The 24912-nt window shown below is 43.9% G+C and overlaps 2 protein-coding genes across 6 annotated transcripts in view; one reads left to right on the forward strand and one right to left on the reverse strand.

Moving 5' to 3' along the window:
• TAF5 (TATA-box binding protein associated factor 5) overlaps positions 1-11174 on the reverse strand; it is a 25709-nt gene extending 14535 nt beyond the window's left edge. The window contains exons 1-6 of the mRNA XM_067537133.1: positions 10667-11174; positions 8371-8611; positions 5301-5616; positions 4305-4468; positions 2538-2673; positions 1628-1748 (exon numbers count right to left, since the gene is read on the reverse strand). Coding sequence (XP_067393234.1) covers positions 1628-1748; positions 2538-2673; positions 4305-4468; positions 5301-5616; positions 8371-8611; positions 10667-11174 — 1486 coding nt within the window. The remainder of the gene's footprint in view (positions 1-1627; positions 1749-2537; positions 2674-4304; positions 4469-5300; positions 5617-8370; positions 8612-10666) is intronic.
• A 5907-nt stretch (positions 11175-17081) lies between these two features.
• Positions 17082-24912, forward strand: part of PCGF6 (polycomb group ring finger 6) — a 62238-nt gene continuing 54407 nt past the window's right edge. For all 5 annotated transcript variants that reach the window (XR_010917819.1, XR_010917820.1, XM_067537134.1 and 2 more), the window contains exons 1-5: positions 17082-17374; positions 20044-20143; positions 21012-21108; positions 21817-21872; positions 24395-24454. Coding sequence is in view for 3 of the 5 variants with exons in the window: in XM_067537134.1 (XP_067393235.1) it covers positions 17087-17374; positions 20044-20143; positions 21012-21108; positions 21817-21872; positions 24395-24454 (601 nt within the window). In the remaining 2 variants the exon portion in view is untranslated. The remainder of the gene's footprint in view (positions 17375-20043; positions 20144-21011; positions 21109-21816; positions 21873-24394; positions 24455-24912) is intronic.

A 24912-nucleotide genomic window follows, 5' to 3' on the forward strand; every position in this document is an offset into this window, starting at 1 on the left:
ATGCAGGGCCAGCCAGCCCCTGCTGTTGCTCACCTGGGGACACACTGGGCCACCCCGTGCCTCTCTCCAACTGCCTTTCCTCATATCTGCATGAATGTGCCTCATGGGCAGACAGCGTGTGTGGCTGCAGCCTGCTGCTCCTGTCCCAGCACCCTCCCAGGCTCCCAGCCAGGCTCCAGGTCAGACTCCAGGCAGCAGGTAGTCCCGCAGAGGGAACCCAACTACTAGAGTTAAGAGGGTGAGTGCGCTGTAGTGGACAATGTGGGGCCACTGGAAAATTGAGCACCAGCTGGCACCCCCAGCTGCAGATGTCCAGGGATAGGTGGAGGAAACTAAGCCCCGGCCCCCGGAGACCCCCAGCAGAAGCCGGGAGGGTGGGGGAAAAAAAAGCCCCACCGGCTGCCGTCACCTGGGGAAGTCGTGGGGGGAGGGGGAGAGCTGGACCCAACCCCCTGGCCATGGCAGAAGCCGGGTGGGCGAGAACTAAGCCCTGGCCCCCGGCAGAAGCCAGGAGGGTGGGGGAAAAAGCCCTATGGGGAAATCTTGCAGGTGGGGAGCCGGATCTGACCACTGGCTCCGGCAGAAGCTGAGCAGGGGCACTCACCAGCAAAATCAAAAGTCAGCACCTATGGCAACAGCATTACATTTCTGAGTTGTATTCAATTTGTGGTTCACTATAGCTCTAGATCCTTTACTGCAGTTCCATTGCCTAGCCAATTATTCCTCATTTTGCATTTGTGCAGCTGATTTTTCCTTCTTTAGTGTAGTACTATGCATGTCTTTATTGATTTTCATCTTATTGATTTCAGACCAATTCTCAAATTTATCAAGATCATTTTGAATTCTAATCCTGTCCTTCAAAGTGCTTGTAACCATTCCCAGCTTGGTGTCGTCTGCAAATTTTACACCTGTACTCTACTCCACCATCCAAGTCCTTAATGAAAATGTTGACTATTACTGGACGCACAGCAGACCCTTGTGGGATCTTACCTGATATGCCCTCCCATTTTAACAGTGAACCACTAACTGCTCTGAGTGCTGGTTTACAACCAGTTGTGCCCCCACCTTACAGTAATTTCATCTAGTTCCTTAATCTGCTTATGAAAAATGTCTTATGGGATTGTCAAAGCCTTCTAAAGTCAAGGTCTCCCATGTCTACTGCTATCCTCATCCACTAGACTGGTCATCCTGGTAAAGGAGGAAATTAGGCTGGTTTGGCATGATTTGTTCTTGACAAATTCATGTTGGCTTTTACTTATCACATTATTCAACGAAGTATGAAAGCATGTGCTTAAGTATCTTACTGAATCAGGGCCATAAGCGAAGCTATACATTCCCCCTTCTCAGCTTCCTAGTGCATCTTATCTACTCGGTCTACCTTAGATGGTAAGCTCTTTGGGAAAGTCGTTGTTTGGATTTTGTGTCTTGTATATATCAAGCACAGTCTGCATTTAAATAATATATAGACACATTATCTATTTTAAAAGCTGAAGACAACCTGACCACTTCAAACAATTTAAGAAAGCTATTATGATGTTAGCATTTCTCTCTATATAGGTTGCACAAAACTGACATAAAACTATCAGAATTAATACTTAAGATAAGCATGTCTTATTGTCTTCATTACCTGCTGCTGATTTCACGCTTCGTAGCTTTTTTGGTGTCACAGACCACACTCTTACAGTGGAGTCAGCAAAGCCTCCTACAATCATGCTAGAGTCATCAGTGACATCCACTGCAGTAAGACCCTGTACACAAAACAGTCACTTTATTTTGAGTTTTGATGTGAGGGAGGAGACATATAACAAAGTTCAAGCACTAGACAAGCACTGCCAATAATATTAAGAGTATTAACTACCTTAGTTCTATATAAGCTATGGGAATTATTCCAGGACAGACTGGATAAGAAAATGCAGGTATATGAAACAATAACTACAGTGGATATTGTTAGGCCATTTAAAATAAAGCTATTTTATAAAAGAACCATTTAAGAAGCCATAGAAGTGCACAGCCCCGCACCCCATCTAAAAAGTGAAAGGGAAGTAATGTAGAAATGTCTCAACAAAAGGGGAGCTTAATTAAGGTAGTATAAGAAAACCTTTCAACAGAGCTTTCCTTTTTATAAGGTTTTAAGTCTAAACTTTTAATTACATTATACTTCATTGAGAATATTTACCGAACTGCTTGTCCCAACCAAGAATTTTCTCCTATAACATGAGCACATTATTTCCCCTCAGTAATCCCTATCAAATCTATTAAAAAAAATTGCTCATCAAGGTCAGTGTAAGATATACAAGTCTGCCCCAGGCATGTGAGTGCTTGCAAGTTTATGGTCTCAATATTAAGTAAGAAGAATCTTAACCAGACAGTAAAGAAACTATTGAATATTTGATTCAGATATAATATCAAACTCTGGGTCTGAATTCTCTTTGCAGAACCACATTATGGCTTCCTTTTTCCTTACCTCAGATATTTTGTGGTTTCTGCCACCATTTTTCCCTCCCTTTTTCCCTCCCACCCCAGCCACCCTCGCTGACCTGGTAGGCATTAAGGAATGTGTAGAAACAGATGGAAGGCAAGCATTCTGGACCAAGACGCACACGTTTTGTGGCTTCCTTCATGTTCATTATTTTATCCAGCTTGTCAGAGTCTTTCAGTTCAGGGAGAGGAATTCTATAAGAAGAATGCATCTTATGAAGCAGGTATGCCTGAATATTGTGAATTAAGCACAGTATATGGAACCCTCCCATGAAGGGACAACAAGACCCAGACACCTCAGTATCAGAATGGAAGACAGGAGGAATTAAACAATAAAAAAGGAGATCTGGAGGAATTGACTAAAAGAGAAAAGATTAAAAGAATTAAATACCTGTAGTTTAAAGAGAACTATAAGATAGGGATGTATCCGTTGGAAGAGAGAGAGAGGAGAATGACCAATACACCCAGGTCTATCATAGGATGAGTATGAACCCCCAATGTGATGCAGCCATGAAAAAGGTGAATGTAATTCTAGGATGCATGAGGCGAGGTATTGCCAGTAGGGAAAAGGCACTGGTGAGACCTCATCTGGAATACCGTGCACAACTCTGGTCTCCCATGTTTAAGAAAGATGAATTCAAAGTGGAACAGGTGCAGAAACGGGCTACTAGGATGATCAGAGGAATGGAGAACCTACCTTACGAGAAGAAAGTTAACGCCTTGGCTTGTTTAGCTTAACAAAACGAAGGATGGGGGGAAATACGATTGCTCTCTATAAATACGTCAGAGAAATAAACACTAGGGAGGGAGAGGAATTATTTAAAGTAAGGGCCATTGCTGGCACATGAACAAATGGATATAAACTGCCATCAATAAATTTAAGTTTGAAATTAGACAAAGGTTTCTAACCATCAGAGGTGTGATGTTTCCAAACAGGCTTCCAAGAGTAGTGGGGGCAAAAGCCTAACTCGTTTTAAGACTGAGTTTGATAAGCTTATGGAGGGGATGGTATGATGAGATTGCCTACAATGGCATATGGCCCTTCCACGACTGCTATTAGCAAACATCTCCAATGGCCGGAGAGGGACATGAGATGCAGAGGGCTCTATGTTATTACAGAGAATTCTTTCTAAGGTGTCTGGCTGGTGGGTCTCACTTACATGTTCAGGGTTTAACTGATCACCATATTTGGGGTTGGGAAGGAATTTTCCCCTAGGTAAGTTTGGCAGAGACCCTGGGGGGGTTTTCACTTTCCTCTTAGTGTGGGATACGGATCACTTGTGGGTTTGAACTAAAGTACATGGTGGATTCTCTGTAAGTTGAATCCTTTAACTCAAGATCAGAGAACTTCTGTAGCTTAGCCAGAAATTATGGGCCTACTACAGGAGTGGATGGGCCCTTCTGTGGCCTGCAATGTGCACAAGGTCAGACTAGATGATCAAGATGGTCCCTTCTGGCCTTAAAGTCTATTCGTCTATGAGTAAGGAGGGTAATGTGAGGGAGAGGCTCAAATAACTATGAATACTTGAAGGCTGTAAACATGAAGGAGGGACAGGTATTGCTTGGAGTAACCTGAAGAGACTACTGGATAATGGAATGAAGTTTTAATAAGGAAAATCTACTATGAAAATCTAGAAAACTTCCCAATGGTGAGGTCTTTTGGGCTGTGAAATAACTGTCCCAAGGGAAATGGTGGAAGCCTTACTGCTAGCCCCATTTAAAACTAGACTAAACAAAATACTAAAGACAGTGTAAGGAGCAATCCAGAATTGGTAGGGAATAGACCTGATGATTTATCAGGTATTCATATCTAATTTCTAGGTTACCTGTTTTGTGGAGGGGCATTAGGGTCTTGTTTTTTACTTTTTGATCCCATGCTCTCTCTTTTAGGTTTTTTCTTCTTTGGTTTTCCTTCCTCATTCTCCCCTTCTTCATCTTCATCATCCAAAGGCACCTCAATCTCTGGTTCTTTTAATAAGCCAAAGAAAACCTGCAACCCAAGATAAGAGTTAATCACGTAACAACAACAACAAAAATCTTTACATTATTTTTCTCAATGAAAAATAAACCTTAAATTTATCCTTAAATAAATTTATCCTTAAATAAATCCTTAAAGAGGTTTAAGTAGCAGCAAATTAACTAACAGTATCTAGCCTCTTTGAATATAAAATATTAACAAGATGTTACTTTCTGATTTGTTTAATTTAAAAGTGCTATATTCTAGTATACTTTATGCACTATTGGTTCATCTAAACAGTTTGTGACACTGTACATGCTACATTTAAAATATCATACTACTGGGCAACTGATGCTGAGCATCCTAAATTCCCTGTCATGACCTCTTTGCATTTCTCTGAAAGCACAATATCTATAGTTTAGATTACACTTAGCACCCATATAGCTCTTGATATTTTCAAAGCACTCCACAAACAATTTAATCCTCACACTAACTACTGGCTGTACAGGAGAGGAAGTTAAAAATAAAGTGTTCCTCAAAGTCAGACATCTAGCCAGTGGCAAACCAGTGTAAGAATTCAGGAGCCAGCCCTCTATTCAGTCCACTGAACAAGGCTGTCTCTTCCAGTGATCTGGATCCAGTGATCGGGCTTTTCCCAAGACCAGCTACTAAAGGGTACTTATCAACCTCTTTCCCTCTGCTTCAAAGCTAAATTCACCATCCTCTGCCATTACCATCAGAGGTGTGCTGCCAGAACAGAGAATCCAAGAGTTCTCTTTATATTAAGGCAACAGTTATATCCCTTACAAACTACTCTACATGCTGCAATTGGTTATTAATAGGTGTAACCTGATTCACCTCATACCTTTGCTTTATTAGCCTCTCGTTTAGCCTCCCCTGCCAAGCTTCCCACCATAGCATCTATCTGTTGTTTACTGCGAGGCATTCCATCAAATATATCTATGTAGAGATGTTCCTGAACAATGTTCCAGATTTGATTGTTCTGTTTTTCCTGAAGGTGTCTCTTCAAGAGTTGATAAGAGTCACGAGAAATGCGCAGCACGAACTTGCTTGTTCGAAAATCCAGCATGGTCTCATTCCCTTTCATGTGCTCCTTTTTGGTTAAGCTAGATAATACACGCAGGTCATCCTGGTAATAGCACTCTTGATCCCCATGAAACCTATTGAAATATGATTTTAAAGAGACATTAAAAACACATGAAGGATGGTTTGTTAAAACAATACAATCTCCCAAATTCCCATGAATTGTATGTTGCTCAGTACATGTTAATAGCAAGTAATAATATACCTCTGTGTTGCAACTCATCATTAAGCATCCCAAAGCACTTTACAAATATACAGCATAATTTCACAGCTGAAGTGAAATTATCTCTAGAGTGGAATGCTGCAGCCTTTTACAGCACATAGTAACTCTACCCAATAGTTTAGAACAGGAAGTGAACAGTTTCTAACAAAACTACAGTGAGAGTTTCACATAGGCAAAATGTTACCACCAATATTTTTGGCCAGGTCACTTGGACTAACATTCCTACTCTGAGGAAAGGTGCCATAGGACCGTTAATGATCAGCATCTCTCGTGTGCTAAATTGAGCTAATTGGTTGCATTTAAAGCAGATTCACATTTTCAGTGTAGTTTTCATACCAAACCACTAAATTTAATAAAAATATGTACATTTCACATTTTCCAATTGCACATTTATCAAATCAACATGATTCAATGCCCACAAAGTTAACCTAAAGATGCAGATTACCACTATGTTTTATATATTTACTGAGAATATATTACAGCATTCATGACTGGGAATACTGCAACTAAACTTGCAAAGTAATTTTTGCTTCATAATTCTCTGGGGAAAAAATATCCCTTTGGGCTGAAATATTTCAGGCTTGATCTAAATCTAAAAGATGAGTTAACAATGGAGTGAAGTGGAGCAGGTAAGGAACAAATTGAATCATTTTTCAGACCTTAAAGAGAAATTAAAGTCTTTTTGGAAATTTACAAATATGGATTATTAAAATATCAAACTCTGCATGTGACTAATTTTCAATGAGGAGTTGCTGTGTAATTTTAATTTTTTTTCAAACTTTTAAGTTATGAAAATTATTTTTACACACAAAACTAGACATCTAACTATTTTTAAATTGCTTGCAACAGTATTTATATTAGTGCAAGTATTTATAATGCACCTATTACTGTGGTATCTGGACATGCTTTAGAGGAATGTACCAAACAATCTTCCCCAAAAGAGGAAGCATATATTTTGTGACCCTCTAACAGCCAATCCAAGTTCTTGGAGAGGATCCATGACCACTGCTAGCCTACTATAAAGATGATCCAAAAATTGTATAACTCTGTAGTGCAAAAGAGGTGTTTTGTGCATCTATACAGTGTCTAGTTCTATGGGAGTAGCCATGTTAGTCTGTATACAGCAAAAACAACGAGAGTCCTGTAGCACTTTAAAGACTAACAAATGTAATTTCTGCAGGCATAAGCTTTCGTGGGCTGCAACCCACTTCGTCAGATGCAAGAAACAGAAATCAGATAGGGGGTATATATATACATCCAAGGGTAAGGAACAACAATGGGAAGGGTAGGTGTTTGCAAAGTCCATTCAGTTAGAGTAGATGAGGCTGGTGAGTATTTGCTTCAGGTAGGGGGGCTGTCTAAGCAAGGATAGGTCTGCCTCCCACGGCTTGAGTGAGTGAGGGATCATCTGCTAGTATAGGTTGTAGATCCTTAATGATGTGTTGAAGAGATTTTAGCTGGGGGCTGTAGGTGATGGCCAGTGGTGTTCTGTTCTTTTCTTTGCTGGGTCTGTCCTGTAGTAGGTGACTTCTGGATACCTGTCTGGCTCTGTCAATTTGTTTCTTCACCTCTCCAGGTGGGTATTGTAGTTTTAAGAATGTTTTATGGAGATCCTGTAGGTGTTTGTCTCTGTCTGAGGGATCGGAGCAAATCCGGTTGTATCTTAGGGCTTGGCTATAGACACCAGCAACCGTACACCATACAACAAGAACACTAACCCAGGAACCTAACCCTGCCGCTCTGCCCACACATCGACTCTAGTGACACCATCACAGGTCCTAACCACATCAGCCACACCATAAGGAGCTCATTCATCCTCATATCTACTAATGTAATATATTCCATCATGTGCCAACAATGCCCCTCTGCCATGGACATTGGCCAAACCGGACTCTCACTATGGAAAAGAATAAATGGACACAAATCAGACATAAAAAATGGTAACTGCCATAAACCAGTTGGAGAGCACTTCAATCTCTCAGGACACTCTGTAGCTGACTTGAAAGTTGCCATACTTCTACAAAAAAACTTCAAAAACAGACTTCAGCGAGAAACTGCAGAGCTGGAACTCATATGCAAACTTGACACAATCAAACTGGGTCTGAATAGGGACTTGGAATGGTTCTCTCATTACAAAAAGTAATTGTCACTGTTCACACATTCTCACCTTCTAATCAACGGTTGTGAATAGGCCTCATCTACTCTAACTGAATGGACTTTGCTAACATCTACCCTACCCATTGTTGTTCCTTACCCTTGGATGTATATATATGCCCCCTATCTGATTTCTATTTCAAGCATCTGAGGAAGTGAATTGCAGCCCACAAAACCTTATGCCTGCAGAAATTAAATTTGTTAATCTTTAAAGTGCTACAGGACTCTCATTGTTTATACAGTGTCTGGGATTAAAACATAAGGAGTTGTGCAAGACAGTTTGCAACACTACACAGTGCCACAACTACAGGTTCTTTTCCTCTTTTCAAATTCCTTTTCACCTTTAAAAAAATAAATTAAATTAAAAAACCTATGCTAATATAGTTAATAGATTTAACCACACAAAAGTGAGGACATAAGAAAGGATGCAAACACATGAATGTAAATACATTACTTTTCAAAGAAAGACTTTGCTTCATTCTCATGCTGGTTGTAGACCAATTCCAAATACATATGCACAAAGAGAGGATAAAACAGTTGGGATAATTCAGCCCGATGACAGTCTAGGGCACACTCAATAAAGTGCTTCAGTCCACTGTAGTATTCCTCATACAAGGCTGGGTCCCCCTGCTGCTTGTAGGCAGACAACACTGCACTCACATCTGGCTGATCTTCTACAGGAACACAGCTTCCAACTGCAAAAGTGTCAATATACACAAGAGAGATTATATCTGTTTATATGAAAGAGAATACATGCAAATATATGATGGCTAATACTTGCCCTGTAATTGTAATGCACATCAAAAGCTCAGAATGCAATATGTTGTGTAGATATCCCATGCTCAAACTGGTTATCAACTTTCAAGTCACAGGAGCTCACTAAGTTTAAATTTGAGATGGAAGATATCACATGAATTATAAACTCAATGTCCAATTCTTCCTAGCAACTTCCGCTATATTTTTTGTGCTTCATCTGCTGCCATGTTCCATTTAAGTTAGCTTCTACAAGCAACTTTAGGGCCTAAATTCTACTAAAAACATCTGTTTCTATGGAAAAAGCCATTAATAGTACCAAAGTGAGTTTTCTTCATTAATGTTATTGAAAACAGGCAAGAGGAAGTATTATCCCTATTTTGTTTCTCTTTTCTTTTACACTGCACAGCTAAAATCCTCTTTCCTTCACTATGCCATTCCACTTCCAACATTGCTGTGACCCAGTGCAGCTCCTCCTTCTACCCTGGATCCCCAGTGAATACAGAGTCCAGTTCAAAGTCTCTATTGTGATAACCAAAGTCTTCCATGAGACTGGCCAATGCTACTCAAGAGATCTATAATCCCTCCTTATGCAGGACCTCCCACAACAGTTGAAAATTTTCAATGAATAGGGAGAGATTCATTGATGTAGGAGACAGAACTTTCACAGGACTTGGACGATGGAACTCAGTCCTACAAGAGCTTAATAGTGACCACAAACCTAACCACTTTCAAAAATACATGTCAAACTAATTTCTTGGACTTAGTTAAATAAATTAAGTTGTTAAAAATCAACTCAAGTTACATCCAAATAAAGTTAATTCACAATCCACACACAGACACGCACCAAAATAATTAAATGTGTGAATTACAACCAACATAGTTTTCGTTTCTAGTTACCATACAGACAAGCTCCAAGAACTGGACAGTTCACACAGGCCACTGACCAACCTTCGATAGCAATGACTTTTGTTCACTTGCTGGTGATCCCATACATCACGGGTTGCTACTTTTTTAACTCTACTGTTCAGGACAGTCATCCAATCAAAATATTTGTAACATTGCATCTTCTATCTAAGCAGTTATCACCACAGTACCTGAGCACTTTCAGACTGTAACATCAACACCACAACACAGCCCACCTGTTGGTGCTAAAAATCTCACACTGCTTTAATATTCTGTAAAGTTGGCTCTCCAAACAGCTCCATTAAGAAAGTCAGCTTTATCCTATGAATCTCTTGACAGATGGCAACCTTGCCTAAGACCCTCTCTGTTACATACCATCCCTTGTCTATCAGGTACGCATTCTCACTAGGAATTCTCCTCAGTCTCCACTCCTGCTGCTGCATCCCACTTGCAAGGTTGCCAACCATCCGTAAATTTACGGACAGTCAGTAAAAAAAACGTACAATTTTAACATCTATAAATAATCTGTAAATCTATAAATAAATGAAAATGCCTGTAAAATTGAGCAGAAATAAAACAGATTGTATTTTAACATTGTCATCGATCAGAATCACTTCTTGTATCAAAAAAAACTACACTGATCATGACTTTATCAATTTCCTGTTTTCTATTACTGCACCCGCCCAGAGAACCCGATCGGTCACTTAACTGCAGCTAAAACAATTGCTTAATTCCAAATCCCTGTGTACAGACTATGGCGAGTGAGCGAGCACACACTTGGGTGACATTATTGTGTTGTTTATGGTATTTTTAGGGAGGCCAGTAAAAAGTTGACCCGTGTCAGTTAAAAAACAAAAATCAACTTCAGATCTTCCTGTCAGTAAAAACTAAAATGCAAGGGCGGCATCCCCCTAGCTGCAAAAGACGCCCTCACCCCGAGTACCCTTCCCAGGGAGCGAAGGCGAACAGATGGCAGGTGACCCCTCATTTTTGTGGGTCCTTCAAGCAGGGTGAGACCCCCCCGCCCTGGCACAGCCCCTCTCGGCCCACGGTCACTCGCTCTTCCCCCGCCTCCTCCTCGGGGCTCTCACCTTTCACAGGCGGCCCCGCGGCCACAGCCGCGCCCCCGGGGGCGGCGGCGGCGCCAACAGCCGCGCTCCCTGCGGCCGCTCCACCGGCGGCGGCGGCGGCGACGACTCGGCTGAGCAGCGCCTCACCCCCGCTGGCGTCTGCCTCCCCGCCCGGGGTCCCCTGGGCGCCCGGGGCCGAGGGGCTGAGGGCAGCAGCCGCGGCCACCTCCTCCCCCAGCAGCCGGGCCTCGCGGCGCAGGATGTCCTCGGACTCGCGGAGGTTGCTGCGCCGCAGGAACTGCAGCACGGCCAGGAGAGTCTGCCGGTCCGTCGGGGCGGGGGAGGCGGCCGGACCCGGCGGGGCCGGCTTGGGGAGAGCGGCCTCCCCTCCGCTCCCCGCCGCCGCCTCCCCGTCCGCCGGGGTGGGGGGAGCGGCGGGCGGGCCAGCCGGAGGGAGCTGCGGCGGGGCAACCCCCTCCGGGTCCGGCTTCACCACCACTTCGGCCGGCTCCTCAGGTAGGGCCGCCATCTTGCGCAACGCTCCCCCATGAGCCGGCCCGGGCCGGCAGCGGGCAGCCGTCAAGCGCCGACGCGTTTGCAACACACGGAGCAAAACGAGCGGGAGCCCGGCGCCTTTTGCGGCACCTCCGGGATCGATTTACGGCAGGGGGAGCTGCTCATGGTGTAGGGAAACAGAACCTGTCCTCTCTGTCAGTGTGTCCACTCCAGCGTCTGCCTGTCTGTCTGTCATCAGTACTGCAAGGCTGGCCGTGGTGCCTGGAGCAGGGTGCATGCGGAACACCAGCGGAATAAGTGCGCAGCAGGGAGGAAATTGATTCTGAATAAGTACACTGACTATAAATGAATAGCTGCATTATAGTTTGCCTGGGAGCATGCACTGATGCCTTGATTCTGCATTAGTAAATTACACAGCTCGCACTGATCCTGCAGCTGGATCCCTTTCTGCCTTCAGAGAGCCCCACAAAATTCGGGGGGGAGCCTTTGCACAGACAAAAAGGGCCACTTTGCTGTTGTCAGAGTTGGTCGTCATTCCAAAATCGGGGAAATACATCAGTCTGGGGATTGAATGATTTTTGTAGCAACTATACTATAAAATATCCCCTTTAAGGTTTCAGTCTACAACTTGTTCTGGCCTAAGGTGACCAGATAGCAAGCAAGAAAAATCAGGACAGGGGATGGGTGTTAATAGGCGCCTCTAAAAGAAAAAGCCCTGAGTATCCGGACTGTCCCTAAAGAATCAGGACATCTGGTCACCCAATTCTGGAAAGGCAGACTGAAGTCAGTTTTGTGGCATAAGGTTTTATTGGCAATTGTTTGAGGTCCTGCATAATAACTGTTTTGCAACTCACTGCATAGGACTTCCCAAACTCTTGCAAATAAAGCTTTTATTTCACACTATCAAATTATAAATCTCCAGTAAATCGGGATAAGAGATAGCACAATACATCCGATATAGCAGGAATATGTGTGAAAGGTCTGCAATCTAATGTTCACTTGCAGTCAGCCTCATTATTCATGTTCATATAATACTTTTACTTTCAGTAGTGCCTTCCTCCCATGAAATTTACAATCATATTTTGTGCATTTTCTCCCATCCCTTAAATAAAAACAAAATTAAAAAGGTAAAACTAATACCTATTGCATTAACAGTGCAACACCTCCCACCTGTATTATTATTAGTCCTGGACTACGCTGGCGATGGCAGTCAACGTAACGTCACTTACATCGAACTCTGCAAGCCTGTGTCTATGCTATCACAGCAGTGCCGTCAACACGTGTCAAAAGTCGATGTAATAAAACCACCTCTGCAAGTGGCGTAGCGCCTAATTTGATTGTATTGGTTCGATTTTGCGTCCGTGTAGACAGAGCGTAACGTAATTCAAAGTTCCTGGCCTCCGGGAGGTATCCCAGAATGCCCCATTGTGACCGCTCTGGACATTCGCGCTCTGTTGTTACATGGTCACGCTCACCGGAAATGCCCCCCCCCCAGCCCACGCATCAGGAACATTTGAATTTTCATTTCCTGTGCTGCCAGTGTGGAGAGAGCTTTGTAACTGAACTCCTCATGGCTACTGCAAGGCCCAAACGTGATCCAGCATGGAGTGGACCAGAGGTTTTAGATCTCATCAGTCTTTGGGGTGAGGAGTCCGTTATGGCTCAGCTCAGAGCCAGCAAAAGAAATTTGGACATTTACGGGAAGATATCCCAGGACATGTTGGAGAAGGGGCACAACAGGGACGTGCTGCAGTGCCGCGTGAAGATCAAGGAGCTGTGGCAGGCATATCAAAAGGCCAGGGAAGCTAACAGCCATTCTGGCTCCTCGCCCAAAAAATGCCCCTTCTATGAGGAGCTGCATGCCATTCTCGGCGGGGACCCCACTACGATGCCGCCACGCAGCATTTATACCTCCACTCCATCCCACTCCAGGGACAGTGATGAGGACTCCGTGGATGAGGAGGAGGAGGCTGAGGAGAGCAAGGTGCAGGAGACTGGGATGTCCCTTTTCCCAGTCAGTCAGGACCTATTCCTGACCCAAGAGCAGTCCAGCAGCATGCAGGACAGCACTAATGATCCCCAGTAGGATACTTTGCCGCGCCACGCTGCAATCAAGGGAGCCGGAATCATGGTGGAAGACAGCATAGCAGCATAAAGGCGAGGCCAGTATCCCGCTGCATGCAGCAAATCTTCCCTTTCCTTGTGCGTTACCCTCAGGAGACTGATATCGCTCATGGTCACCTAGGGAAGATGGCGCATGTCTATTCCCCATTGTTTTTTCCCACTAAAGTCACTGTAATAATTTGGCTATGGTTTCAAACAACACTATTAACCCCTCGCCCTTTCCTCCCACGCTGTCCCTAGATCCCGTGTCCACCTCATGAGAAAATGGTCATCTTAATTAAACTGTGGCACCCAGGCACCCCTCTCATACAGGGCATTTGAAATGAGCTTTTTAATCCTCTCTAAAGCATAATACATTACCCCTAGTTTACCATCTCTGCAACAGCACAACGAGCCGACCCTTCTGGGATGTGCGGAATGGAATGAGGGTCTGTCTTACCCCTGTGTACAGTAAGGGGAGTTTTTTATACATTGTTGCATTTCGTTAATTTCCCTGCTAACAATGGCGGCGTTGTGCATTTCTTTTCGTTCTGTAGACACCTCAGCCTTGGCACAGCCCGCTCAAACTGCTGTGGAAAGACTATCACAGATTAGGAAGAGGGGAAAAAAAACCAAGAGACGACATGTTTGGCGAGCTCATGAACGCCTCCGCAGCCACAGAGACAGATCTCTGAGTGTGGCGGATGACCTTGTCCCAGAACATGGACATGGACAGGGAGAGTTGAAGTGAGTTGCTGGAGCATGATCGCACTACCACGCATGAGATGCTGCAAATCATGCGTGACCAATCAGACATGCTCCGGTGGCTTGTGGAACTTCATGAGGAGTGGTAGCCGGACAGAGTCCCACTGCAGCCCCTCTATAACGCTCCTCAGCCTATGGCTTTGCTGCCCTCCCCTTCCTCAACCCCCAAGCGGTCTTGGAGGAGAATGACCAGGCTGCACTATGTGGTGCACTCCACCCTGGTGGATGCGATCAGAAAGCAGTGGCGGATACGCTAACAACTGGTCTGCAAGCAACCACACTACCGTAGGAGACTGTGAATGAACACTAGCCCCCCACACCCACCGACTTGAATGTTCATAAATAAAAATTTGCTTTGTTTCAAAACATGTTTCTTTATTAATTCATATCTTGCTTGGGTGGGATTTGGAGGGTACTGACGTCCATGGTAGGGTGGATTTAAAGCAAAGGCACATAACATACAGGAACAGAAATCATTACTGCATCTCATTGCAGAACCTTGTTTTCAATGCTTCCCTAATGCAAAGCGCTACGCGGTTAGCTCTCAGTGTATTGCTGGCATCTGGCTGCTCATAATTGGCGGCCAGTCATTCTGCCTCCACAGCCCAACCCTGGGGGAACTTTTCCCCTTTCGCTTCACACACATTATGAAGAACACAGCACGCAGATATCACTGAGGGGATATTCTTTTCACTCATGTCCAGCCTAGTGAGGAGACTTCTCCATCTGGCCTTTAAACGCCCAAACGCACATTCCACAACCATTCTGCAAGTGTTTAGCCTATTATTAAAATGCTCCTTGTTGCTGTAAAGATGCCCAGTGTATGACTTTATTAGCCAAGGGAGTAATGGGTAAGCAGTATCCCCCAGGATCACTGTTGGCATTTCAACACCCCCGATGTGAATTTTTTGGTCTGGGAAGAAAGTGCCCACCTGCATGTTAGAGAACAGCCCCGAGTTCCGAAATACGCGCACGTCATGCACCTTTCCAGACCACCCCACATAGATATCTGTAAAATGACCCCTGTGATCCACAAGGGCTTGCAGGACCATGGAAAAGTACTCCTTGCAGTTTATGTACTCAGTGGAGAGGTGGGCAGGCGCTAAGATAGGGATGTTCGTGCCATCAATGGCTCCCCCACAGTTTGGGAACCCCATTGCGGTAAACCCATCCACTATGTCCTCACGTTTCCCAAAGTCACTAGCCTTCGTAGCAGAGGTCTATTAATGGCCTTGCACACTTGAATCATGGCAGCTCCCACTGTAGATTTACTGACTCCGAAGTGATTCCTGACTGAGCGGTAACAGTTGGAGGTTGCCAGCTTCCACAGAGCGATGGTGACTCTCTTCTCCACCGTCAGAGCTTGTCTCAAGTGAGTATTCACGCACTTCAGGGACAGTGCCAGCTCTGAGCAAAGTTCAAGGAAAGTGGTCTTTCACATACAAAAATTTTGCAGCCACTGGTCATTATCCCACAGCTGCATAACGATGCAGTCCCACTAGTCTGTGCTTGTTTCCCAGGACCAGAACCAGCGCTCCACAGACTGCAGATGATGTGTTATGCCCTGCAGCAATTGGGAATTGTTCCGCTCAATGGCTTGTAGGAGGGCAGCCTCGGTGACATAGTGGTTGCCTGTGCTTCAGCTTCTTGCTTTTCTTTGAAAATACTCAGTGATAAGTTGAGATGTATTTGCAACGCTCACAGTAATAGTGCAGAGTTGAGCTGGCTCCATGTCTCCGCAGCAATGGCGAGCGTGCTGCATAAACAAACTGCACGAAAATCAGTTTCCTGTTTGTTTGGGGGAAGAAGGGAGAGGGAAGGAGCGTTGCATCACGGGACAATGAATCTGTGTGAAGTGCACTGAAGTTCACTGCTTTGACTGCCGACACAATCGTGGTGAGTGTGGATGCACGAGCCCAGCGCAAGAAGCGTGGTGATGACACGATCCAGTGACTTCTAAAAATTGGCGGGTGAAAGTCGACTTTAAGAAAGTCGACTTCACCCTGCAGTGTAGACATACCCTTACTATTATTTATGACTTGTATTACTGCAGAGCCTAGGAGCAGTAGTTATGGACCAGGACCCCACTGTGCTAGGCTCTGTACAAACACAGAACAAAACCACAGTTCCTGACCCAAATGGCTTACAATATAATTAAGACAGAAAACAGATGGATATAGATGGTAAAAAAACAAATATGCTAAATCTCAGTAGTTCAGAAGAAGACTCCCTCATATTCAGATATTCCAAGAAAAACAGGGAAAGTCTCTCCTCCATTCCAAGCTAGGCTTTCCTTGTCATTAAAGCCTTGATCCTGCAAATTGTTCCATGAGAGCAGACCCTTGCACCTGTGTGGACCCTCAGTGACATAACTTGACCAGCATGAGAAATCTACAGGATCAGGACTAAATCTTCTCTTGTTTTCCCAGACAGGGATTACATTTTGCCTCCTCCCATGCCCATTTCTTTCGTCATTCGCCTTTATTGATTGCTCTATATGTGAAGTCATGGCAGTGTCTGTTGCTCTGCTGGTGCTGTCCTTGGCTTTTAGACTGTCACTCCAAACCTCCCCCTTTGAGTACTTCTCCCAGAGCTGAGGAAGAGCTCTGTGTACGCTTGAAAGCTTGTGTCTTTCACCAACAGAATTGGTCCAGTACAATATATTTCCTCACCCACCTTGTTTCTGTTAATTTTAAGGACAATTAGTAAAATCCTCTCTGGAGAGGAAGGATTTTGTGATCTGTGTATTTCCATGGGAAATTTGATACCCTTTCCTCACTTCCTAGCTTGGCATTCAATTCTTCACTAAGGAGAGGGGGGTTGACAGAAAGAAAGAAGCAATTAAAAAAACTACATTTCCCAGTATCCTTTGAACAGTCACTGCGCATGTGCCCAGTGGCACAGAGAACTACAGTTCCCAGCGTGCTTCATTACCTTAGCGGGCACGTCTGGGCGGTGCGGCGAGTGCGGAAGAGGCGCGTTGAGAACTACATTTCCCATCATCCCCCTGCGCCCGAGCCCTGGGAGTCGCGCGTGTGTAGCCCCTCCCCCCCAGCCATGGACATGGAGGTGGATGTAGGCTCTGTGCTCCCGGGCCTGGCCCTGTCCGGCGGGGACGGGGACGAGGCAGGCCTGGGGCCGGGTGAGGAAGAGCTGGAGGTCGGAGGGGCCCCGGGCTGCTCTGGGGCCGGCTCCCTCCAGTTCGATATGGAGAGGAGCCGCTCTGACTCCAGCGGGGAAGGGGAGGAGGAAGAGGAGCTGGAGGAAGAGGAGCTGGAGGGGGGTCCCGGGAACCGCTTTGGAGAGGAAGAGGAGGGGGAGCTGGACTCGGACGCTGAGCGCGAGGTAACTGGGCGGGGGCAGCGAACGCCGAGGCACGGGCTGGGCGGTTGGGGGAGGGGCCGTTGTGCCCTGAGGTGAGGCGCATTGGCGGCCAGTAGAGCCAGCCGCTCCTCCCAGCATGCACCGCTCTGCTGCGGGGCCGGGGGGGGGTACCCGCCTACCTGCTTCAGAGTCGCCAGGCCATAGCTCCCAGCGTCGCAGCCTGGTAGACCGTCCGGCTTGGGCGGGACCTCGGGAGGTCATTTGAGTCCAACCCCTGCTAGAAGCAGGGCCGACCCCCACGAAACCATCCCAGCCAGGGCTTGTCAAGCCGGGCCTTAAACACCTCCAAGGATAGAGATTGCCCCACCGCCCTAGGTAACCCAGTCCAGGGCTTCACCACCCTCCCAGGGAAAAGATTTTCCTAATATCCACCCTAGACCTCCCCAACTGCAACTTGAGACCATTGCTCCTTGTTCTGTCATCTGCCACCACTGAGAACAGCCTCGCTCCATCCTCCCTGGAACCCCCTTTTCAAATAAATTAGACTGCTTTTAAATCCCCCTTCATTCGTCTCTTCTGCAGACTAAACAAGCCTAGTTCCCTCAGCCTCTCCTCATAAGCCTTGTGCTCCAGCCCCCGAATCATTTTTATTGCCCTCTGCGAGCACAGAGGAGGTGCCCCTGTGTTTCATGAGGTGATAGTTCCCAGAATGCACTGCTCTGCCTGGAGCACAGACGAGGTGCCCCCCCTGTTTCATGAGGTGATAGCTCCCAGAATGCACTGCTCTGCCTTAAACCCCAGGAGAGGTGCGGACAGTATCAACTAAGAACAGCTCCTGGCAGGCTCTGCCCCGGCTCCAGCCAAGCGAGGGTGACTTTGCTCCCAGGAGGGAGGAGATGACATGACTCCATAATTCCCCTGTTCTGTTTATTCCCTCTAAAGCATCTGGTATTAGTGACTGTGGGAACTACGTGGACCATTGGGCTGACCCAGTATGGCCATTCTTGTGGCCCGGCTTTCAACAGTGCCCACTCTCTAGCTCAAACCAGGCAGGAGGGATGATCAGGCTCCCGGCCCTGTTCTCTGGCTTGAGCCAGGCAGGCGGTGCAGCCTTTGTTGATAACAGTTCCCAACATATAATATTTTATCTCCGTCAAAGCCCTTATGCAGAGAGCCTGCCCAGGTGAGACTAGAGCTTACATTGCACAGTATGGCTTGGCTGTTGGGATCAAGGTAGAACTCGGCATGCTTAAAGTGAAGAGGAACAGGTGGATGTCAGGAAGCTAGGAAAGGGTGAGACTGCAGTAAAGATAAGAGACAATACCTGGGATGAGAGATTTAGTAATGTATAGAGAGAGAATTAGCAGAAGTGAGCTTTTGATAAGAGCTTGATGTGTGCAGTTGGAAAGAGTGCGGTTCTGGAGAGTACCCAGATAGCGTTTTGATAGCGTGACCGAAAGGTTGATGGCATTGTCAGCCATGACAAAGGAGGACGGAGCTAGCATAAAAATCAATGACCATGGGAGTGTCTGGCCAGTATTTATACAAGAGGTCAGACTAGATGATCACAGTGGTCCCTTCTGGCTTTGGTATCTATGAATCGTGGAGAGTGGAGAATTGGTTCTGTTTGACAGGGAAGATGGCAGAAGTGAAGGGGGATAGAATGATGTTGCAATGAAGGAAGTCTGAGTGGTCATGAGACTTGCTTCAGAGACTTTCAGAGCGTAAGAACAGAACCAAAGAAAGCAGATATTGGGGGTATGTGAGGGTTGGTGAGATGGAGTGAATGGGGATGGTGGAGAGTGCAGAAGGAATGGAGACAATGAACATCTTCATGAAAGAGAAGGAAGAAAGGGCAGGGGGTGGGTATAAGGTTGACAGTGTTTGAAAAGTGGTGGATGGTGGTGGGTTGGAGGTCACAGAAGAACCAGGTGCAAGCAAATAGGCAGGTGAATGATGGTGCAGAATACTTGGACTAGATTGGAGGAGTTAGTTTATTTAACCATTACACCTTAAACTGTGAAGTAGACTCTTGAAAAGTCTTCATTTCAGAATGGACACCTTACCAGTCCTGAGAAGGAAAGGCATTCTGGCCCAGAGTAACAGATTTCTTTCAGAAACGAGCTGGAGGATTTGTTCCTCCCGTATACTTCTCTACCTCGCTGGCAAACATGATTTTTTAAGTCAGAATCCAGTGCAGTATAATTTCAATCCTTGCTTTAATATGTATTTATGTGAACATAAATACATGTTGAAGCAAGAGGCCAGCACACTCTCAGATTCAGGACTGAGGACAATTACACAGTCTACTGCACACTCCTCAGATAATGATTTTAGTTTGCTACCAATGTGCATTTAATTCATACCGGTAAACTACTGTATTCTCCGAGTTGTCCAGTACACCTGAAGGAGCTGTTTATAATTTGCATTTTAGAAATTATTTATTAAATAAATTAAATTGCTGTGTTTGCAGAAAGTTCAGTCCAGACAAATAGATGGGAACCTGGAGGAAGGAGCTATATTTGAAGTATTATTGCTGCTCAGTGCCATCTAGTGGAGATCTAGGTGCTGCCTATTGACACAAATCTTTCCATTCTTAATGTGGCTTGAGGTTGTGATACTTCAGAAACTGGAGTGAGAAATCTTTTGCTTTAGCCTGTATTCTCAAACTATTTCAATTCTATTTGTAGCGCGTGATAAATCTGTCTGAGTTGACCCCATACATCTTGTGTTCCATCTGCAAAGGTTACTTTATAGATGCTACGACCATTACAGAGTGTCTTCATACATGTAAGTATCCGTGTTGGCCTTTTTAAGAATTTAGTTTCAAATTTAGAGAGAGATCAGCTACCAAAACATCATGAGTGAGATTTTCATGTCCTCACAAATGGGAATTGCTTGTCTAAAATGACTGTATTCACTGCTTATTCCTTTCCCTGCGGTGAGGGCTCTTGAATGTTTCTGGGAGATCAACAGAAAGTTTTTGTCTGTAGCAGGCTCAGAGATGCCCATTTTCCATTTGTATTGCTCTGTTAGCCGTCCTAGCAAAACTGCAATTTTGAACATCTCCCCTATTCTTGCTTTGTATCAATAGGAAATCATAACCTATCAATGTTCAAGATTGCTGTATTTTCTGTCAGACTGAGCCAGAAGCTGTGGTTTATTTAAATGGGTCTGATAGCATGGTTGCGGATCTGGCTTTATAGTGTTCCAAACAACCTTTCCTTAACCAAACATGCTGCTAGACAGATTGAATTTGTCTCACTGAGAAACAGAGACATCCTTTCCTCAGCCAACTTCTATTACTGACAGAGACCCATAAAAACAGTGGCAGATGAAGTTCACCACTAACAGCCAGTAGAGTTGTTTGCTGTTTTGAAATACAAGGGAAAGCTGTACAGTACCTTGGAAAGAAGAATGAGTTAGGGTTAAAAATTCACATCAAACTGATGCTGAGTTTAAAGTCACTCTAATGTTAATGTCTCCAACATGTGAAAAGTCTATATAAAAATTAAATTAACTTAATTAACTTTGTTTAATCTGTTTTCATATATTTGCTTTTGCCTGAGCTCTGTCTTAAGCTAATTATTCTTCCTGCATGATCTTTAGTAAACATTTGCTACAATATAATGGGCTTTTCAATTTTTTTTCTGTACAGTCTGTAAAAGCTGCATAGTAAGACATTTTTACTACAGTAACAGATGTCCAAAATGCAACATTGTTGTACATCAGACACAACCTCTTTATAATATCAGGTAATAAGACTATCTCAATTACTGCAGTTATTTTAGTTTATTATTTTATTATTAAAGAAACACAGGTTCAAAATATTTTTATTTATCTGTAATATTTTAGATTTTTTGTGTTTAATTAAATTACCTGTAATCTTTGATTATTGCAGTCGAAAGAACAGTTGAAAAGCTAACTTACTGTATGCCATATATTCTTTTTCTATCTACACTGTGTTTAGTTTGGTCTCTAGTCACTTTCATTTTCTGGTTCTCCATCACTAGCGCTAGCTGCTAGTGATGTTGAATCCAAACCTTGACACTCAATCTTCCGTTTGGTTTTGTATAAGTTTAACAAAACATATGTTGTGGGCCTAAGATACTTGACATTAGCTTTGAAAATATACTGCACGTTTTTTCTTCCTTCCTTGAAGATGCATTTTCAGCTCGTGTGGCTTGTTTTCCTGAGGGGCTATACCCAAGAGCTGAATGCAGACAGACAGAGTTCGGTGCTGTATCTGTCATTTTTTTTTAATGGTATGTACAGTGTTCAGCAATATTTTTGGCTCCCGTACAAAAATGTTATGATTAATGTAAGTGTTTTTATATTGCACGCAAAAGGTGTCTATATCTGTTACAGCATGTTTTTAATGTATTAAATCTTCAGTAGCTTGTTGTGCAAATGTGTCCTGTGTAACTAAAGATAATTCCCTCTTCTTTTTTTCTTCTTGTTAGGTTGGATCGACAGTTACAAGACATAGTATATAAATTAGTTGTCAACTTGGAGGAGAGTAAGTCTATTTTCACTTCCTTACCATCCTGGTGTCCTAATTAAATAGGAAGGACTTGAGCAGACAAGTTAGTAACCACTTTAATTCAGAACATTGTATTTATTCATTTCAGCTCCTTAAAATGGTCAAATTTTAATGTTTTTAGTAAAATCTAGTTTTGCATTGTCCATGAATCTCATTAGCCACACACACTGGTGTGTGTCAGGCTGCTAAGATGCTGTTACAGGCAGTCCATGAACACAGTAAGTCTTTTGTCCTCTGACATGGTGCAGTCACTATGTCACTAGTCACTATGATGGAGTCAGTCGTGATTCCATAGGTAAGCTTGTATTGACATTTGTAAAATCCTTGTACACCAGTTTTAAGTAATTGCATTTAATTTCCAGGCCATACATACAAAACTTGGCACTCTAACTCTCCAGAGCACAACTGAATGTTCCATCATATCTCTTTTCCTCACAGGTTTATGCACATTGGCAGAGGACAAATTTAAAAATGCTCCCTCTTTGAAATTTGGACCTGACAGTAATGTGTGTGTGTGTTTTTGTATTTGTTTTTGTTTTGCTCCCTACGTCTAAAGAATCACAATTGCCACAAACTCCAGATGTCATGCACACCCATCCTCATGGTTTTAAATATAATGAACTGAGTTATTCCCCTAATTCATCATAACCTAATTTAGCTTCACCAAGAGTAGCAGCTGAAACGGTCTAGTTCTGTTCCATGCACCTTCCCCACTATCCCTGATCCTAGGAAACCAGGGAGCAGTTTGGGCAGCACGGAACGTGGGGCATGAGCTGGAGTGTGAGTATGTGAGTAGGGAGGGAGGCTTAGGTTCCTGAGTGCACAATACCACTGAAGTGGGAAGTACTTCTAGTGCTGTTTCGTCTCATAGAAACTAGGTGTCATGATTGTAGGGGACTGCACCATTGACCATCTGTGTGGTCTGAAGAAATGCCCTCTTGTTTCAGGTCTTGCTGTCACCTCTCTCTGGGCAGGGACTCACATCCCTCTCCCTCCTCACCAGGTGTTTAGGTTGCCCTTGCACTTTGTTGTGTTTATCTCAACAGATCTGACTAGGAGTCCAGACCCTGCTCCCTGCGTTCCCTCGAAGGACAAGGACCAGTGTGTGCTAATGTTACAAATAGCCCAACAGTTGTCTTAAAACAGAATACACTTATTTATGGACAAAAACATACAGAGAAAACGTATACAATGATAAGGTCTAAACACATACTAAATATACCAGAAGTTGCCCATCTTTCCCCATGGGGGAGTCTGGCAGCTCAAAGTTGTTCCAACCCTTCAGTAGGTTTGGATCCCTTCTTGGACAAAAGGTCATGTTTTTGTTTGTTGAATCAAAAGAAAGGCTTCTGTGTCAGTTCAAGCTGCCCTTTATACTGCAAGTTTGCTCTTTGTCTCTGCATCTCTTGAAGCTGGCTTCAACCAGTATATCTAACACCCACGCACTCTGAAGTGGTATTTCTCTGGAGCTGTTTACAGTCCCAAGGATGGCAATCATCACCCCCTGCTGTTCTTAGTTCCTGAAGGAGTTGTGGTAACTTTCCCACAGAGCAGAATACAGTCCTTAGCTCACAATGATACACAGAACCTTTGTAATGTTAATACAGTAGTCTCCAAAGATACTGCATGTGGGTGCAATATCTGTCACACTAAGCTCCTTCTCACTTCATGCCAACTGCCCAGCTTTGCTTTCCCCCATTCATCTGAGTGTTGTTGTGAGGAATTGGATGTGTGTATTTTCGTTGGTCCCATGTTGGAACTGAAAGGGTGTGTGCTGAAGAGTCTGTGAGTGTATTTGGTTGTTATGATGTTTGGGTGGTAAGGCCTGTGGGTTGAGGCTGGTGTGGATATGCATTGTGGATTAGCTGGTGAATTATTGGCTGTTCAGTGAATGCCTTGATAGGGAATTCAGTTGAGCAATCTTAGCTGTAAGCCAACAAAGTTAACGGTGTGGTAATTATATTATAATTTTCAAGCATTGCCTGTTTAAATGCTATGACAGTTTGCCGTCTGGGTTCTCTCTCTGGAATGCTTTGAATGCTAATACGCATCATGGATGATCATCTATATCAGCTGGAAGCATCATTAAAACATGAGTTCCTTTTGCATATCTACAATAACTAAAGTTCACAGACTTTTCAAAGCTGTTGGAGCAAAGTAACTGTTTCTATATACCTATAGTAACAGGTAAAATTAAGCTAAGGAATGCTATGCAACATTTGGTACAAAAATTCTGTGGCAATTTTCCACATCCTGATTATATTCACTAATAGATTCTACAATACAAAGTTGTGCACCTAGTCTAATATAATTTGTCTCTAATATGAAACAGTAAGGGGCTGCTGTGCCACAGATGCCTGGGAAGCCCCTATTAATTGTAATTGGAATTGTTCCAGTAAATTTTTTAATCATCTATTGGAAAATGTATTGTATTGTATTATATTGTATTTTCCATAGGTGGTAAATTCCAGCTTACTCTGTATTTTGTGTCTTATCAGGAGAGAAAAAGCAGATGCATGATTTCTATAAAGAAAGAGGTCTAGAAGTACCCAAACCTGGTGAGTTTATAATTACTTTGGGGGAATAAGTACAGTATTAAAAAAAAGAGGAAAAAGTAAAAAAATTGTCTAACAGTAGTCTTTCTTTTTAAAATAGTCAATCACTGTTGGAAGAAATGCAGTAATGATATGAAGTCTCAGTTTCAACGTATCAAGATTATTCTGAGTGTGGGGTGTGCGTGTGTAAAAGATGTGTCTTGGCCATTGAGATATTTAATAAAAACTAGGGACAGTCTTACATTAGGAAAATGCAACAAATAACTTCCAGTACTACATATTTCTGAAATGCGCAGTATTGTATCAGTAGCAATTAGTATGATTGAATAATCTTCAATTGTTTATCAGTCAAGTCCTTTCAGCTTTCTCTGCCTGTTTCTCTGTAATAAAATGAAGATTATGGAGCTTATCTATCTCATTAGGGTATTATGAAGCTAAATAAGCTAATCAGACACCATCTA

The sequence above is a fragment of the Emydura macquarii genome, unplaced genomic scaffold, assembly GCF_026122565.2.
Source record: "Emydura macquarii macquarii isolate MOO-44397 ecotype Brisbane River unplaced genomic scaffold, CSIRO-AGI_Emac_v2 contig_3692, whole genome shotgun sequence".
NCBI lineage: Eukaryota > Metazoa > Chordata > Testudines > Chelidae > Emydura > Emydura macquarii.